Raw genomic sequence first — 17503 nt, 5'->3', positions numbered from 1 at the left:
GTCCCTGAAGCCCATGCTAATATTTATGAAATGCTTTTTTTAGGTGACATAAGTAATATTTGAATTCTTGTACAGACTTGCTAAAAATCTCAGAATAAATTTTAAAGTGGTTTCAGGAAATTCAAAGCTGGATAAAGTTTAATAGTGATGTTTTGTTCTATTGTTTTTGTTGTTGTTTTGCTGAGACAATTGGGGTTAAGTGACTTGCCTAGGGTCAGGGTCACACAACTAGGAAGAGTTGTTAAGTATCTGAGGCCAGAATTGAACTCAAGTCCTCCAGATTTCAGGGCTGGTGCTCCATCCATTATGCCACCTAGCTGCCCCCAAAGTGATGTTTTTAAAACAAAAGTAAGATTGATAAATATAGGATGGAACTGTAGGATGAGCACCAGAATGGCAGAAAAGAACTCAGAAGGCATGGTAGACTGTTCTGTTTTAATAGTCTGTTGTTGCTATTTGGAAAAATCTCAGGAACCTGGAATAGAGAACCATAGGATGCTCACTCTTGAAAAGGCCTTAGTGATCACTTTGCTGAAGTCTCACTTTAGAGTTAAGCAAAGGGCTGTAGAGAGATTATATTTGAGGAGGTTTTTATTTATGTTTTGCTTTTTTTTTTTTTTTTTTTTTTTTTTTTTTAGCATGATGAAAACACTGCCTTTACTCTCTTAAAGGGTATAAAATTGTTATGAGACACCAGGTGATTTCCTTAAAGGACAAAATAAGAAAGAAATGGGTTTGGATTATAGTGGGAGAATTTGGAGAACAGAAATTAATAGCTTTACCATCTCATTCACTGGATGAATATCTTTGAAAATAGAATTGATAACTGTAATAGTATGGACTCTCTATTTTGCCAAAGAGAAATGAGAGTTGGGACAGATAAACTCTTAGATGCCCTGCTAGTTTTCAAACTCTTTCTTTTTTTGGAGCTTGATACTTCAACTTTGTAGTTTGAATCAAGGGTTCTTAACTGGAAGTATATGAATATTTAAAAAGATTTATATATACATATGTTTCTAATTGGTTTAATTGTAGTCAATTCAGTTGCAATTCTATGTATTTTATACATTTTAAAATGTTATTCCGAAAAGGGATCCAATTGACTTAACCAGCCTGCTACCTGAAGGGAGTTCAGGACTCCCAAAAAGCTAAGAACCCCTTGTCTCAGCAGTGTGATCAAAAGGTTGTATTCTTGTTTTGGTTTAGTAGTTAATTTGCTCTGAAGGCAGACAGATCAGTTTCTCTATAATACCACTTACCTCACATAGTGATTAAGAGGATAAATGAGGTAACAATAGACAGAAAAAAGTTACAAAAAGAATTTTACTGTTTGATTCAATGATTCCATTGTTGGGAACAGCTCCTGACAAAAATAACTGTCCAGAGTTTTTCATAGCAGCGTTATATGTAATTGCAAGAAAAAAACTAAAAGCAACCTAAATGTTCCAACAGTAAGGGAATGATTAAAATGAATTTTATTACATTAGCATAATGGAATCCTTTAATAGAACTAAGATAGAGAAGCAATGCAGAGAAATCCAGAAAGACCTTTATGATACAAAATGAAAACTTATATGATGAAAAATAAATGAGAATTTATAGGAAAAGAATCTGTGTGGGAACATAAAGTAAGGTACTGAAAAAGTATTATATTTTATTAAGGATTAAAATTAATAAGTGGTTTGAATCAATGTATTTAATGTTAAGTTTCTAATAAGATATTAAACATTTTAAATAGTCTCTAAGTTCAAGAAAATCCTATTGTGTATATACATAAACATAAAAGGATTTCATATCTTTGAGGTGGTGTGAAATTACTAATAAAATGTACTTAAAGAAGTTGGGGTGCTCTAGGATTTTTTTTTTTTTTTAAGGATTATATCAATTTTAACCCTCAATGTGGGATGCTCTCATGTATTTTCCTTTTCTGTGAATTTGGTTTCATTCAGTGTATTATACAATGTGACTTCCTTCTCTTACCTACTTTGGATGGAAGGAATATGAATATCCAATGCTAATGTGTGATGTTTTTGTCTTTTCTTTCTTAGGTTTTACCTTGCTTACTGAGTCCCTTCTCCCTTCTCCTTTATCATCTTCCATCAATGACTGTCACCAGCCTTCTGCAACAGCTAATGAACCTACCTCAAAGTGCAACTGCACCAGCACCCGCCAACCCACACCTCACTGCTGTGCTCCAGAACAAGGTGCTCTTGGGCTCCTTATGCCCTCTGAATACCATATTGAAGCATATTCTCAACCTTTAATTGTTGTGCATGCAGGCTCCAGGGGCCTGGCATAAAGGCCTAGGGAGCAACTGTTGCCTGCTTCATGTATGTTGTTATTGCAGTTTAAAATCTAGACCTTTGGATAGACCGGGTGGAACTAGAAGCATCTAATCCTACTCATCCTATTCTTCCCTAGTGTTAGAATTCAAGCGATTAAATAAGTTGTGTCTGTTAATTCACATTCTTTTCAAAAAACTGAGTGGTAAAGATATCTTAAAGGCAATAAAATTGAGTTCTAACTTAGTTTAGGTTGCCTTAGTTACTCTGAAAGGACAATGAAAATAGCATATAGCAAATCTCAAAAGTCTTAAATGCAGTTTTAAGCTATTAAAGCTTAAAAACTTTGGGGACACCCTATTTAAATGTGAAAAAAGTCAAATTCTGGATCAGAAAAGAAAAACAATCCAGCTAATCCTTTGACAATATCACCTTAGGGAGGTTTGTAGGAAGATGGTTTTCCTATCTGATGTCATAGCCAAAAGCATAGAGATGTATATTCTAAGACATCCCTAGCTTCCTGTCTTGACTTAATTTTCTGTAAATTTACCAAACTCCTTCTGGAATCCTCTTGCTCACAGTCTTTTTGTGGGTTTTCTCTGTCAGGAGAGCTGATGTTCATGGCCACGAGAGAGCTCCTGCGGATTCCCCAGGCCACTCTGGCTAATTTTCAATTTTAACATTTTTAGGGATAGAAAATTTCATGCCTTTATTAACTTATTAAGTGCTTCCCCCTAATTTATTTACTCCAGGATTTGGTAAATTGGTCTTGGCTTGCGCCAAATTCTGGATTTGTAGTAGCTACAATCTTAGTTTCCAGTGTTTGTATCTATCTTTAGATTTTACTTTTAAAAACATCCTCATCTAGAAGCTACCTCCACTGCTTTGATGAGCAAGCTTCCTTGCTGCTTCTCTTCTCACGTGAAGTCAGTCTTATAAGCCTTGACTTTCTCCTTTTTTTTTTGATCTGTACCACAGTTTCTTTTTGTGGTTTCCTTTCCATTATCTGAAGCAGATTTCAGTTCCATGCAAGGAAGAGCTTCCTTTTAAAGTTTAAAGCCACAGGATTTTCTGGTTTTGGAGATGTCCACACAGGCCATTTGACCACCTTATCAGGCATGTTGTAGATTTTATGTGCATTTTATGTGGGGACTATGTTCGTGTATTTCTCCAACTTTTTCCCAGCTTGAATTTGTGTCTATCACAGTGAAAAAGAAACAATAAACTCATCACAATATGTATAGTTAAGCAGATCTGGTGTATCCCCAGAATGATGCTCACCATGCCAACCTGAAGTAGGGAAGTTCTTTATGTATTAATTCTATTGACTTAGAATGTAAAGGGTTGGGAAATGTTAGCATGGGACTACCGAGGTCTCTGTGCTCAAGGATTACATATAATGGACAGCCCTACATTATTCCTACCATCCAGCTTCTTTGCTCCTATTTAATGGGCTGCTTAATGGAGCTGGAAGTCACAACCTTGATGACTAGATAGATTAAATTGCATGTTATCCAACTTCAGTCCATTTCTTCTTCCCAAGTTGAATCCCTGTTTTACTACCACAGAGCTTTTCTAAACTTCTTTCTTCCCCACCATGTCTCAGTTGAGGATCTTGCCTCCTATTTTACTGAGAACATTGAAACCATTCCATGGGTGTCCCTCTTTTCCACCTTTTCATTTCAAAATCCCTTAGCATCATCTCCCACTCTTTATACCTTTGCCCCACTATCTAACAGTAATTTTTTTCCTGCCCAAAGCCAATATATTTCCTTGGTTTCATTCCATCTTGTCTTTTCCAACAAATTACAACTTTAGTCATCTTTTTAATCTTCAGTCTCTCCCTGTTGATGTCCAGGTGTTCCTTATTTTTAAAAACCTTTTCCTAAAATCCCTTCTGGAGCAGCCAGGTAGCTCAGTGGGTAGAGTCTGGGTCTGGAGTTCGGAAGATCTAACGACAGCCTCAGACACTTAGACCTTAGACACTCTAGCTATGTGACCCTGGGTAAGTCACTTACCCTTTGTTTGCCTTAATCCTTTGGAGAAGGAAATAGCAAACGACTGCAGTATGGACGTATGGACAGTATGGCCCATGGGGTCATGAAGAGTTGGATACAAATGAATGACTAAACAGCAGCCATCCCTATATCTGGGCCTTGTGCCTTTTCAGGGAAACACTTAGGAAAAGTCATCTCTGGTCCCTGCCTCTACCTCTCTTCCTCAGCAGCTGATGCTCTGACTTTTGACCTCATCACCTGATAATGTGATCACCATTTCCTCTCTAAGTCAACTGCCCAATGTGATTCCTCATGCAGGAGTCAGAGGAGTCCTGATTCTGTTGTGACACTGCTCTGTCCTGGTTCTGCCCTTTTGCTGCTCCTCATCCTTCTCCTTTGTTGCCTCATCCTCCAAATCCATCTCCTCCTGACTGTCTCTGCCACTCAGAAGCTCATCGTTCTTTTCTCTTCCCGGCTCCCTTGGAAGTTGCCAGCTCACTTGGGTTCCTGTCTCAGCCTCCCCCTCCACTTCATCACACTGCCATTTTGGTGTCGAACATTTCAAATTGGACAGCCTGGAGACATCTCGAGCTCATCTTGCCCAAAACAACCAGCGATTGTCTTCCTGCCACAAACCACCCCTGTGCCCCATTTCCTGTTCCTGCAGAAGGCACACTCATCCTGCCAGTCTCCCAGATTTATAGCTGGCGTTAGCACTGACTCCCCCACTCTCTCTCGTCCCAGTTGCCAGAGCCTTCCATTTCTAGGTCTGCGTCACTCCCAAGCTCTTCACTCACCTCACACAGCTGCCTCCTCGGTCTACGCTTTATGCAGTGACGTCCTAATTTGTCTCCCTGCTCAAGGCTCTTCCCCCTTCCAGTAAATCCTTGGCATTGCTCCTAAGTTTATTTTTAAAAGCTCAGATTTGACTGTCTCAGCCCCTAGAATAAAACAGAAGTCCCTCTATTCAGCCTTTAGAACCTTTCATGGTCCAGCCTCAGTCTTACAAATTGCTGCTCCTCCCATAATCTGATCTGGCTAAAGGGAATTGCTTGGTTCCATCTCCCATCTCCGTCCTGGCATGGCTCAAGTGCCACCCTTTTGGTGGCATCTTGGCTAGGGCCCACCCACCCTGACCATCCTGTGTTGGGACATTCTTAGTCTCTTCTTTTTGACGCCTTGGTGATCTCCCTGGCAGTCAGTTAGCTCCTTGTGAGTAGGGACGGTGTCCTCCCCTCTCCTTGCGTCCCCAGCACGTTGCCTGCTTCCTGGCACACAGTAGGCCTGTTTGCTTGACTGGTTGTCAGACTGATGTCTTCGTTGCCTCCACACAGTTTGGCCTTTCGTTGCTCTACCTGGTCCTGAGCCGAGGAGAGGAGCTGCAGAGCTCAAACACGTCAACAGAGTTAATGCAGGACAACCAGTGGTGAGTAAGGCAGGCCGTGGATGGCCCGGGAGGCGCCGGGGGAGCACTTCTTCCCTCCTCTCGCTCACAGTCTTTTTGTGGGTTTTCTCTGTCAGGACAGAGCTGATGTTCATGGCCACGAGAGAGCTCCTGCGGATTCCCCAGGCCACTCTGGCTAAGCCCGTCTCCACCCCAGCAAACCTGGTATCCCTTTTTTCTCGCTATGTTGACCGACAGAAACTGAACCTGCTTGAGACAAAATTGCAGTAAGTGAAGCCAGTGCAAGATCTCGTGTGCGTAACGGGTTGGCAGCAAGGCAGGAGAAGGGGATGAACTTGAAGAAAGAAAAGAAAAGAAATAGCTGTCCCAGCAGAGAGAAAGGGGATTGGGGAGGAGAGGGAGGAGGACGGACATTTGTCATGAGAGTATGTGTGCAGCTAGGAGCTCAGGGCCTGCAGTCAGGAGCAGCCTAAGGCAATAGCTGTGTGACCTTGGGCAAGTGATTTTTCCTCCCAGGTTGTAGTGAGAATCAAGGGAGATGAGATAATTACTTAGCTCAGTGCCTGGCCTTAATAAAGTCTCCTTACTGTTGCATCTACCAGATGACCCCTGTTTGGGTTTGTTTGTGTAACATTTTCTCTCTCTCTCTCTTTAGGTTGGTTCAGGGGATACGGTAAAAGAGCTCTGGAGGCACCTGTGTCTCCAGGTGGCCGCTATCTGCACTGCTGCCATCACCAATGGAGTGTTTTCAGTGGGGGAGGGAAGGTGGCTCCTTCCCCAAAGCAAAGCCTTGTGGGATTGTTTTCTCATCGATAACTGGTATTTGGAGACAGCCCGATCTCCTGCCTCCTCCTCTCTGCTCGGGAAACTTGGCTGGCTATGACTTTTGCTGGTTTCTACTCCTCACTACTAGGTCACAATTCTGCATGTCCTGCCCTGCCCTGGCCCACAATTCTTTTTAATTTCACTGGGTTTTTTTGACCACAGAGTCACAGATATAATCTCTTTAATCTGACATTTTTCCAACATTCATGCTAAGAGTAAATTATAGCCCACCAAAAATATTCTTCCTCCCTATCCTGTTTGATGCTTTCCAGTTCCTCGCCCTTATTAACAAGACTCTAGGAGAGGACATTAGATAGAAATCCCAATATTTGTGTTGTCTCCAGAGTTCCAAAGGAGTGATGTGATGGCTTGGGAAAAAAATCAAATCTTTTATTGGGCTCTTGACCAACTCTTTCTTCTAACAGCCAGCTGGGAATGTGGGGGATGTGTCTAGGCCATCCCCAGATCTAACTTGGCTGTTTGGCCTCCACAAATCTGGGTAACCCACCGAGAGAAATCATTGAGCAATGGCCTGTTTCATTAGGTGCCCAACCCTGCTCAGAAATCCTCATTTGTCTCCTCATTGCTCCTCCTGCTTCACTTTTCATCTCTTTGCTGTGGAAACAGCACATGTTCAGTTCTTTTCCTCCTCACTGAAACCATTAGAGAAATGAGTTCAGACTTCCTGTCCCTTCCTTAAGAGACTGCTCAGGATGACTGCTTCCCTCCCATAGACTGCGTTAGCAGCGTAGGAACTTAACTGCACCTCTTTGCACACTCACCCACTCTTGTCTTCCTGGGAATGCTTTAGAAGCTCTCCTGTGGCTCTTCTTGAACCTTTTTCATTTGGTCCTTCATGGGTAGAGGCCTCCAGCTGGAACCATGAATTCCGAGTTTGACACGGTCCTCCCTTCTTTTCCCACCTCCCACCTGGAGGAGAAATGCTATCCCTGCTCTGTTTCACTCAAGTCCCATTTTCTGGATAACTGAGGGGTCTGGGTTGGAAGCCCAGCTGGAACAGCCCCTTGCATTGCCCTGATTTCTTTAGCAAAATTAATCCGGGGGCCCTGGGTTCATCCCCAGCAGGTATAGCTCCCAGGACAATTGAATCTGATGAATTTTCATTATCATCCTATACTGTTCCTCTGTTTGCACCTTTTGGAATGTGGTGGAGAGGAGAGGTTCTTTTATTTAAGAAGATGAACATTTTGCACATATATGTATTGTACAACCAGTGAAATCCTCCGTTATCACCAGCCTCTCTTCCATCACTCTTGGTTCACCCTCTCTTCTTCTTATCCACCCTCCAGTTTCTTTCCCAACCATTCCTTTTCCCACTAACATCCAGTTTTTCTCCCAACCATCACTTACTGAATATTTCTACCTTCCTCTCTCCCCCTCCTTCCCTCCAGCCGATCAAGTGGACATTTCATTCTTTTTTTTTCTTCCTCCGCTTTTACTTTTTTTGTTTGGTTCTAATTAATGAAAATAAAAGTTTCTAAATTTACATTTTTATAGGGTATTGTAAATAAAAACAAATTGTATACTTGAGAATTATCCATGAGTTATGATTCGAAATGGGTATCTGTAAGGTGTCTGGTCACATTTCGTCACTCGCAAACACCTTGAAATAGGCAGTGAATGGAAATATCACATCATGATAACAGCATTTCTATAGTGCCTACGAGGTGTCAGCACTGTGCTAAGTGCTTTACAAATGTCACCTCGTTTGATCCTCACAACAACTTTGGAAGATGACTGGTGGTATTATCTCCTTTTTAGAGTTGGGCAAACTGAAGCAAACAGAAGTTGTGTTTTGCCCAAAGTGACACAGCTAGTATCAGGCTCTCCCTGACTGCCAGCCCAGCATTCCATCCGCTACTCGCCAAGCTATGATCACCCCACTTTGTGTTCAGTAATGCTGAGAGACGTGTGTAATGGCCACAAGAACCAACCTCAGTCAAGAAGGGCCGAGGGTCCACATCCCACATGCCAACTCCGGTGACCCTACATAGACCATGGGATCTTGTGGTGCCCCAGGCACCTTCCCAAAACCATATTACAGAGCAGCTGCCAACAACAGGGGAGGAGGGGTTTACTTACACAATCCCCAGGTCCAGATCCCGTCCCTTTTCCCAGAATATGGATTATTTAAAATATTCTCAATATCTTACTCTGCCTTTATGCAAAATAGAATCTTGACTCTGAACGGAACTTTGAGCTTTTTTAATCTCTGGGAAGACGGCAGTAATTTTTTTTTTTTTTTCTGAGGTTGGGGTTAAGTGACGCAATTGCCCAGAGTCACACAGCTAGGAAGTGTTAAGTGTCTTGAGACCAGATTTGAACTCGGGTCCTCCTGAATTCAGGGCTGTGCTCTATCCACTGCACCACCTAGCTGCCCCTAGTAATTCATTTTTAAAAGCTCTGTAGAAAGTCTGTGTTATCCATTGGAGGGGTTAGCTGTTGTTTTCGATAAATGTACTTTGAGTACGAGAACTTCAGTTCTCTTACGGCAGCTCCCCAAAAGAGATGGAAGAAAGCTACTTGTCATCCATTGTGGCTAGCTAGTAATACACTATTTGCCTTTATTTTTTTTACCATTTTACCATTTTCTGATCCATATCCTATGGCTGATTATTACCCATTTTACATGTAGTATACGTTTTGACTGCCAGCTTCATTGCTAACAATCTCTGACCATGAGCAAGTCACTGGTACGGTAGTATGGTATAGAAAGAGCTCTACCCAAGTTCAAAACCAACCTTCCCAACTGAGCCAATCGTTTATTTCTTTAGGCTTCAGTTGCCTTATCAAATGAAGAGGAACCTGCAGGTCTTTCTAGGCTTTGAGTCTGGCTCTATGACCAGCCCCTTGCCAACATAACTTCAAGCATTAAGCATCGATAGTATTTAAACTAGGAAGATCTCCCTGTGCACACAGGAATAGTGAATGTTCTCCCATTTATGTCGAAATTAAGGCTGAATGACTGGCAGGGTCAACATTTAAATAAAAGGTGAAGCTTTAAACGGCACCACTAAAGTGGACAGCTCTAGGAGGTTTCCTGATCCTTTAAACTACTGCTGTAAATCCTATATCCAGGGACGTGGAGTTGGGGGTGAAGCAGGAGAGATGCTATCAGCCAGGGCTCGTGGCCCACAAAGTAATTGGCTAAAGGGGGGCTCATTTCTCCCTCTGAAATCTTTTGGTAGTAACTGAGCTCAGTAATCCTAGTAAGGATGTAGTCCTATTAGCCAATTTCCCATTAAAACTGGACATTGAGCCAGGCTCTAAAATTGAGACACGAAAAATTCGATCCAAAGCAAGTATGGAGTCGTGCCTCAGCTGTTCTGGGGAGCCTTTTGTGCCCTGAGATCAGTTACTCTCTAAATTTCATTTCTATTTTTCCTCATGGGTTCTGATTTTTCAATCTTTTCATTTTTGCAATCATTTCCATGTTTTTAAATCCAAACTGCTCATAATATTCCAGTTAGTAATCTGCCTGGTTACTAACACGAAAGACTAGGTGAAATTTAACTTGTGATCTTTGTGCTCAGGCAGAGATCAAGTATTTGGTTACTACTTAGGGCCACCCAAAGCTGGGTCAGAAGAGCACTTGTTCTAGTGCTCCCCACCCCAGTCTGGTGATCCCAGCTCAGGATGACTGCATGACATCAGCTAAGCCATTCATTCCACTGTAAGCCCACTCACATGTCATTCTATAGATACGTAAGAAAAAAGTTTTATGTGTAAAATCACAAACTCTTAGGAAGAACTTTAGAAGCAAGTCATTTTGTTCAACCTTGACCCAGGAATCCCCTCCATGTCCCTTTACCCCCGTCCCCTACCATTATATCTCCAGATTTAGTGCTAAATGCTAGGAAATTTTTCCTTACATTACAATTTTTATTCACTTCTACCTGAACCAACCAGCAAAATGTTATTTCATACACTTAGAAGCTCCCAAAGTAAGAGTATGAAGAACACTGATTTTTATTTGTTGTCGTTTTCCATTCTGTAAAGGAAACTTTCAATTTCCATCAAGACATAAGGAAGACTTGAGATATCTCTTTTCTAGCGGCCATTCTAGAAGAATACATCTGCAGTTTCATGGCAACAGGTACTCTGGGGGAGCAATGGACACATACTAAATGTGTGATCCTGAGCGAATCACTTAAGTTCTGTCTACCTCAATTTCCTAATCTGTAATACATTAATAGCACTTGCCTCACAAGGAAATATCATGAAAATCAAACAACATAATGTTATAGGTACCTGAGGGAGCAATGGATAGAGACACATACTAGATGTGCGATCCTGAGCGAATCACTTAGGTTCTGTCTACCTCAATTTCCTAATCTGTAATACATTAATAGCACTTGCCTCACAAGGAAATATCATGAAAATCAAACAACATAATGTTATAGGTACCTGAGGGAGCAATGGATAGAGACACATACTAGATGTGCGATCCTGAGCGAATCACTTAGGTTCTGTCTACCTTAATTTCCTAATCTGTAAAACGATGAGTAGCACCTGCCTCACAAGGGACTATGGGCAAAGTCAAACAACATAACGTATGTAAAGCTTTTTGTAAACTATAAAGCACTGGAGAAATACAAAACTGAGGAGGAATAAAAACCTGATGTGAAAAAAGTTATATTTCTTCCAAACTTCAAGGTTCTATGTAGTGGAGTACCAGAGGTAGGGGAGTGCATAGAGCATTGGTCTGGAATCGGGAAGACTGAATTCAAAACTGGCCTCAGACATGTACTTGCTGTGTGACCCTGGGCATATCACTTCACCCTGTTTGCCTCAGTTTCCTTATTTATAAAATGAGCTGGAGAAGGAAATGACCAACCACTTTAGCAAAGTCAAACCCGAATGGACTCACAGAGTCGAACTGGATTAAACAAGTATCAGAGAAATGGATAATAATGACAGCTAGCTTTTATTAGCACTTTAAGGTTTAGAAAATATTTTTAAAATATATTTATTAATAAAATAATATTATTTTATTATTAATTAATAATTATTATTAATAAAATAATTCTAATAAAGAATGACCCTGGGTACTGTAATTATCCCCAGTTTACAGATAGGTAAATAGTTTACCAAAAACATCACCTCTAGCATTAACCCGTATTAGAGGCACTGCCTGCCCGGTGAGTTATAACTTTAACGGCCGAGGTATCCTGACTGTGCAAAGGTAGCATAATCACTTGTCTCTTAAATAGGGACTAGTATGAATGGCATCACGAGGGTTTAACTGTCTCTTATTCCCAATCAGTGGAATTGACCTTCCCATGCAGAGGCGGGAATACTAATACAAGACGAGAAGACCCCGTGGAGCTTAAGACACATAACTCACAAGGTCACCCAACTAATAAGAACCTAACGGGGCAGCTAGGTGGCGCAGTGGATAGAGCACCCAAGTTCAGGAGGACCCGAGTTCAAATCTGGTCTCAGACACTTTTCCTAGCTGTGTGACCCTGGGCAAGTCACTTAACCCCAGCCTCAGGGGAAAAAAAAAAGAATCTAAGGCTGGACTTGAACTCAGGTCTTACTAACTAGTTCAAGTACTCTACCATGCCGCCTGATGGAGGATGCTTCCTTTATTCATATATACTGCAGCTCCTCTCTAGGGTGGTAGATAGTCTTCCAGGAGTAGGGCCAAAAAGATGTTATCACCCTGTGTCAAAGCCTGACTTTTTCCAGGCTACTCCTACACCCACCCACGGACACACAGACCATGACTGGGGCCAGGTTCAAACCATTTATAGCGTGCCAGGAGCTCGTAGGACCAGGCAGCCCAGCCACTGAGAAGTCAGCCTCCACGAGATGGGCAGTGGGAGGCGGATTTCATGGAGGAAGTGCAGGACATCATGAATAAAGATAAGTGATGAACAACTTGAGATAGCCGTGATAGGAAAAGTGAATTCAGCCATCGGGGCAGATACAAGGCTAGCTAGTTAAATCTGCGGACCACGGGTAGTGACCGAAATCATACCCACAGATTTCTAGGAGTTTTAAATCCATTCTAGAGAAATCGTAACCAAATTATTATTATTTTTTTTTTTGGCAACACCCATGCCCAACACCATTAAATCTATTTCAGTTTCACTGTAGGGGTCAATGAATGTCCTAAGAGCCTAATGGAAGAAATGACCTTGACAGCAGATGATCCAGACTTTGAGCACTGACCCCCACTGTGAGATGACCAACTTTTCTGGTGAGAATAATAATTCTGGTGAGAATAACAATGATATTATATGGATCAAATGTGCCTAGCACATAGTAGGCGCTTTAAAAGAATTTGCTCCCTTCTCTATCAAATGTTTCCATTCCTTGGTTGTCTTATTATTTACTATAAAATTTATAGTAATATTTTATATAATATTTAATAAAGAATTATTAAATCATTTAAATATTGAGGGTTGAGATGTCCCATTGGCATCTCAAACTCAACATGCCTGAAACAGCGCGAGCTCACAATTTTCCCTACGATTTTTGCCATTTTTCTATTTCTATTAAGGATGTTACCGTCTTTCAGTCATCTGGCACCATATCCTAGGAGTCCCTGTTGATTCCTCCTTCTCCCTCCCATATCTAGTCATCTGCCAAGGATTGTTTGTGCTACATCTCGGCATCTTTTGCATCTGTCTGCTTCTCTCTATTGACGGCCTAACCAGTCTTGTCAGGGCTTTCAGCACTCCTTGCCTAGACTTTTAGATAGATCCGCAACCTTCAGTCTCTGCCCTTTGCCATCCTCCAGCACAGCTGCCAAGCCGGCACTCCCAGAGTTCTTGTCTAGTCCTATCCCTGCCCCACGAGCTTCAGTGGCTCTCTGTTGCATTTAGGATAAAACACAAACCTTTGCTTAGATTTAAAATCAAACTAATTATATACTTCCTCTCCCCCAGACATTTTACATCGCAGCCAGACTTTTTCTTACATCATATTTTGTCTCCCACCCCCATGCCTTTGTACGTTCTGTAATGTTCTTCCTTCTCAACTCTGTTTCTTCGAAAACCTAGCCTCCCCAAGTGATACGTTCTTCAGGAGGCCATTTTTGATTCCCCCAGGCATCACTAACACACCCTCCCAAATCACCATGTTTTGGGGATTTTTGTTTGGTTTTTAGTTCATATCTTATATTACTTAGCTATGAAATGTTGTATCTTCCCAAATAGGACATATTAAGCTCCTTGGAATCAAGAGACAGGTTCTCTTTTATATTTGTTCCCCAGTGACTAATGCGGTATCCGGAATATAGTAAGTATTTAATTAAAGGTTTGTTGATTGAATGGTTGAAACAAGCCTTCCTAAAGAGTAGGATATATGGATTATCTGTGCAATAACTCCTGGCTACCGCCCTAAACAATATGTCTCCAGTAAGACTCATTCCATCCTGGCTGGCTCAAGCCTCAGCCAACTGGCTAGTGCCCAAATCAGCCTGTCAAGCACTGGGAAGCCAAGATGTTACCGTTACAGACTGGGACGCGAAGAAAATACACCGAGCCGAGCATGTCCCCGTGCCCGAGTCAGTGAAGACAGCTTGGCTAAGCGGGGAAGCAAGAAAAGACTCTTGCCAATTCCCTCTCCTTAATACAATCCTGTAAGTCAACGAAGTGCTGATCCTTTATGTTTTTAGATAGCCAGTTTTCATCTGAGCATTAAACAATTTTGAAAATGGCAGGCACTAAGTAATAAGAGAAACAATAATAGCCAACATTTACCTGGAACAGTGCTAAGTGCTTTGTGTTTATTATTTCATTTGATCCTCACTACAACACTGGGATGTAGGTGTTATTATTATCCCCATTTTACAGATGGGGAAACTGAGGCTTAAGTGACTTTCCCAGTGGCCTTTGCACTTTATTCCTTCTGAATCCACTGTTCTACCTGGTCTCCTAATAAAGAAAGATCAGTGACAATGTGACTCCCTCAAAATCAGAAATAAGTGACTTCTAACAGTTGTGGAAGGAAAGAAGCAAAGAAGGAGGGAAGCAAGAAAAGGAAGGGAGGGAGGAAGGAAGGAAGCATTTATAAGCACCTACTATGTTCCAGGTACTGTGTTAAATGGGTTGGGTTTTTTTGTTTGGTTGTTTGTTTTGGTTTGGTTTGTTTAGATTTTGGGTGGGTTTTTTGTTTTTTTGTTTTTTGTTTTTTACAGATATCTCCATTTGATCCTCACAAAAATAATGGGAGGTAGGTATTATTATTATCTTCATTTTATAATTCAGGAAACAGGCAGATAATGTTAACTGACTTGACCAGAGTTATACAGCTAGGAAGTATCTGAGGTTGAATTTGAATTCAGGTCTTCCTGACTCCAAGTCTAGCACTAACTATGGTACTATCTAAGATGCTGTTTATGTTGCAAAAGTTGTGAGAAAGATTTGCCCTAAAATCAATCAACAGATATTTATTAGGCATCTACTAGGTCCCAAGTATTAGAAATAAATGTACAAAGAATCCACAAATCCTACCTTTTAAAATTTTTTTAAATAATTAGCTTTTTATTTTCAAAATACATGCAAAGATAGGATAGTTTTCAACATCTACCCTTGCAAAACCTTGTGTTCCAAACTTTTCTCCCTTTTTTTCTCCCACTCCCTCCCCTAGACAGCAAGTAATCCAATGTTAAATATGCAATTCTTCTATACATATTTATACAATAATCTTACCGCACAAGAAAAATCAGATTAAAAAAAAAAAACAAAACAAGAAAGAAAACAAAATGCAAACATATCATAACAAAAAAGGTGCAAATACTATGTTGTGATCCACATTCAGCGCCCATAGTCCTCTTTCTGGTAGCTCTCACTGGAGTTTGCCTGAATCACCTCATTTAAAGGGCCAAGTTCATCAGAATTGATCATCACATAATTTTGTTATTGCTGTGTACAATGTTCTCTTTTCTGAAATCATCTTGCTGATCATTTCTTATAGAACAATAATACTCCATAACATTCATATACCATAACTTAGTTATTCTCCAATTGACGGGCGTCCACTCAGTTTCTTGCCACTACAAAAAGGGCTGCCACAGATATTTCTGCATATGTGGATCCTTTCCCCTCTTTTATGAGCTTTTTGGGATACGGACCCAGTAGATTCACAGCTGGATCAGAGTATGCACAATTTGAGAGCCCTTTGGACATAGTTCCAAATTGCTCTCCAGAGTGATTAGATCTTCTCAACTCTCCCAACGATGTATTAGTGTCCCAGTTTTGCCACATCCTTTCCAATGTTTATTATCACCTTAACCAATCTGAGAGGTGTGAAGTGGTACCTTATCACTGTCTTAATTTGCATTTCTCTGATCAATAGTGATTTTAAAATGGCTTTAATTTCTTCTTCTGAAAATTGTTCATATCTTTTGACCATATATCAAGTGGAGACTGGACAAGTCCTACTCTCAATGAGCTTAAATTCAACGGAGAGAACAAGGATGTATAAAAATACATCCAGCATTGCTATAAAATGAATAAATATAAAATAAAGATAGTCTGAGACTAACACTTATCTGACATTTACAGGTTTCCATACTCATTTCCCACTTATGATTTTATTCCACCTTTCCATAAAAAAGATTAGAATAAATATATTTTTTTCCCCTGAGGCTGGGATTAAGTGACTTGCCCAGGGTCACCCAGCTAGGAAGTGTTAAGTGTCTGAGACCAGATTTGAACTCCTGAATTCAAGGCTGGTGCTCTATCCACCAGGCAAAAGAGACCAACCCAAAGGCATGGCCATAAGAGGCACATGTGAGACACAGATAGACCAGTTTGCCAGGACTGGAGAGAGCAGCAGGGAATGACGGCCAAAGAATCTGAAAAGATAAGCTCGGGCCAGATTGTGTAAGATTTAAAAGCTAAACACAGGAATCTGTAGTTTGTCCTAGAGGCAAGAGGAAGCACTGGAATCGGTTGAGAAGGGGAGGCATATGTGTGTGCTGAGCATACCATATGTGCCTTTATCCACACTGTTGATAAAAATGTTAAACAACACAGGACCAAGCACTGCTCAGCGGGAACCTTCCCCTAGAGACCTCTAGCCACATGGTCACAGAACCATTAATTAACATTTACAGTTTGATTCCCGCCATCCAAACAATTCTGAAGCCTTCTGATCATTTTATTGCCTACTCCCTATCTTTCAACCTTCCCGGGAAGAATAACAAGAGATATCTTATCATAATCTTTGCTAAAACCTAGGTAGTCAATGCCCAGGACATTCCTTTCACTTACTAGTTTAGTAATCCTGTCAAAAAATTAGTTAAGATTAATCTAGCATGCTTGTTCTTCAGGAGGCTAACTCTCTAAATCACCTCTTTGCTTTGTAGGTGTTTGTGACTGATTTTCTCTAATGATCTGTTCTATCCTGCCCCCCAAAATCGAAGTCAAACCCTCTGCCCTACAGTTTGGAAAATGTTCTTTCGTCTTGTTTTGAGAATTGTAGAAATATCTGATCTTTTCCAAGTTTGTAGTACTTTTTCTGTGATCCATGACCTTTTACATATCTCTGACCTTGGTAGGGTCCCCATCTTTGTTCTTTTAAGTGTTTTAAACCTCTTTTCAATTAGTCTTTCTCAGACTATCAATTTGAACTCTGGCCGAAGACTTTGAACCACATGAACCATTGGCTAAAGAGGAATTCAGTTGAATGCAGCCATCCCTGGCCATGCAGTCTCCACCCTTTACCTCCTCCCTTCAGGAACATGGAATCCAGTCCCAGAGCCACCCTGGACTTTGATTGATGAGCTTTCTCCTTATCTTGCCCTTACCCTGGCCTCCACTTTACTTCCTGGACATGTCCAGGCCTTATGCCTTGGAAAAAACCATCCTCCCAGTTTTCCTGTTATGTGTTTTCTTTCATTTGAAGGGATAGCCAAGAGATATCATAGACTCAAATGTCTAGAACTGCACTATCTTCTCCCTAATTTCTTTTCTCTTCCAAACTTCTCTATTTCGGTCAAAGGCACCATCATC

The 17503-nt window shown here is 41.1% G+C and overlaps 1 protein-coding gene across 2 annotated transcripts in view; it reads left to right on the top strand.

The window, feature by feature from the left end:
• Positions 1–8058, top strand: part of PATL1 (PAT1 homolog 1, processing body mRNA decay factor) — a 35705-nt gene extending 27647 nt beyond the window's left edge. For both annotated transcript variants that reach the window (XM_074274099.1, XM_074274098.1), the window contains exons 16-19: positions 2049–2204; positions 5614–5705; positions 5801–5950; positions 6340–8058. In XM_074274099.1, coding sequence (XP_074130200.1) covers positions 2049–2204; positions 5614–5705; positions 5801–5950; positions 6340–6361 — 420 coding nt within the window. In that variant the 3' untranslated portion in view covers positions 6362–8058. The remainder of the gene's footprint in view (positions 1–2048; positions 2205–5613; positions 5706–5800; positions 5951–6339) is intronic.
• Positions 8059–17503: the final 9445 nt, after the last annotated feature.

The sequence above is a fragment of the Sminthopsis crassicaudata genome, chromosome 6, assembly GCF_048593235.1.
Source record: "Sminthopsis crassicaudata isolate SCR6 chromosome 6, ASM4859323v1, whole genome shotgun sequence".
In the NCBI taxonomy this organism is placed as follows: domain Eukaryota; kingdom Metazoa; phylum Chordata; class Mammalia; order Dasyuromorphia; family Dasyuridae; genus Sminthopsis; species Sminthopsis crassicaudata.
The sequence above is the reverse complement of the archived record's forward strand: the minus strand, read 5'-3'. Positions and strand labels throughout refer to the sequence as shown.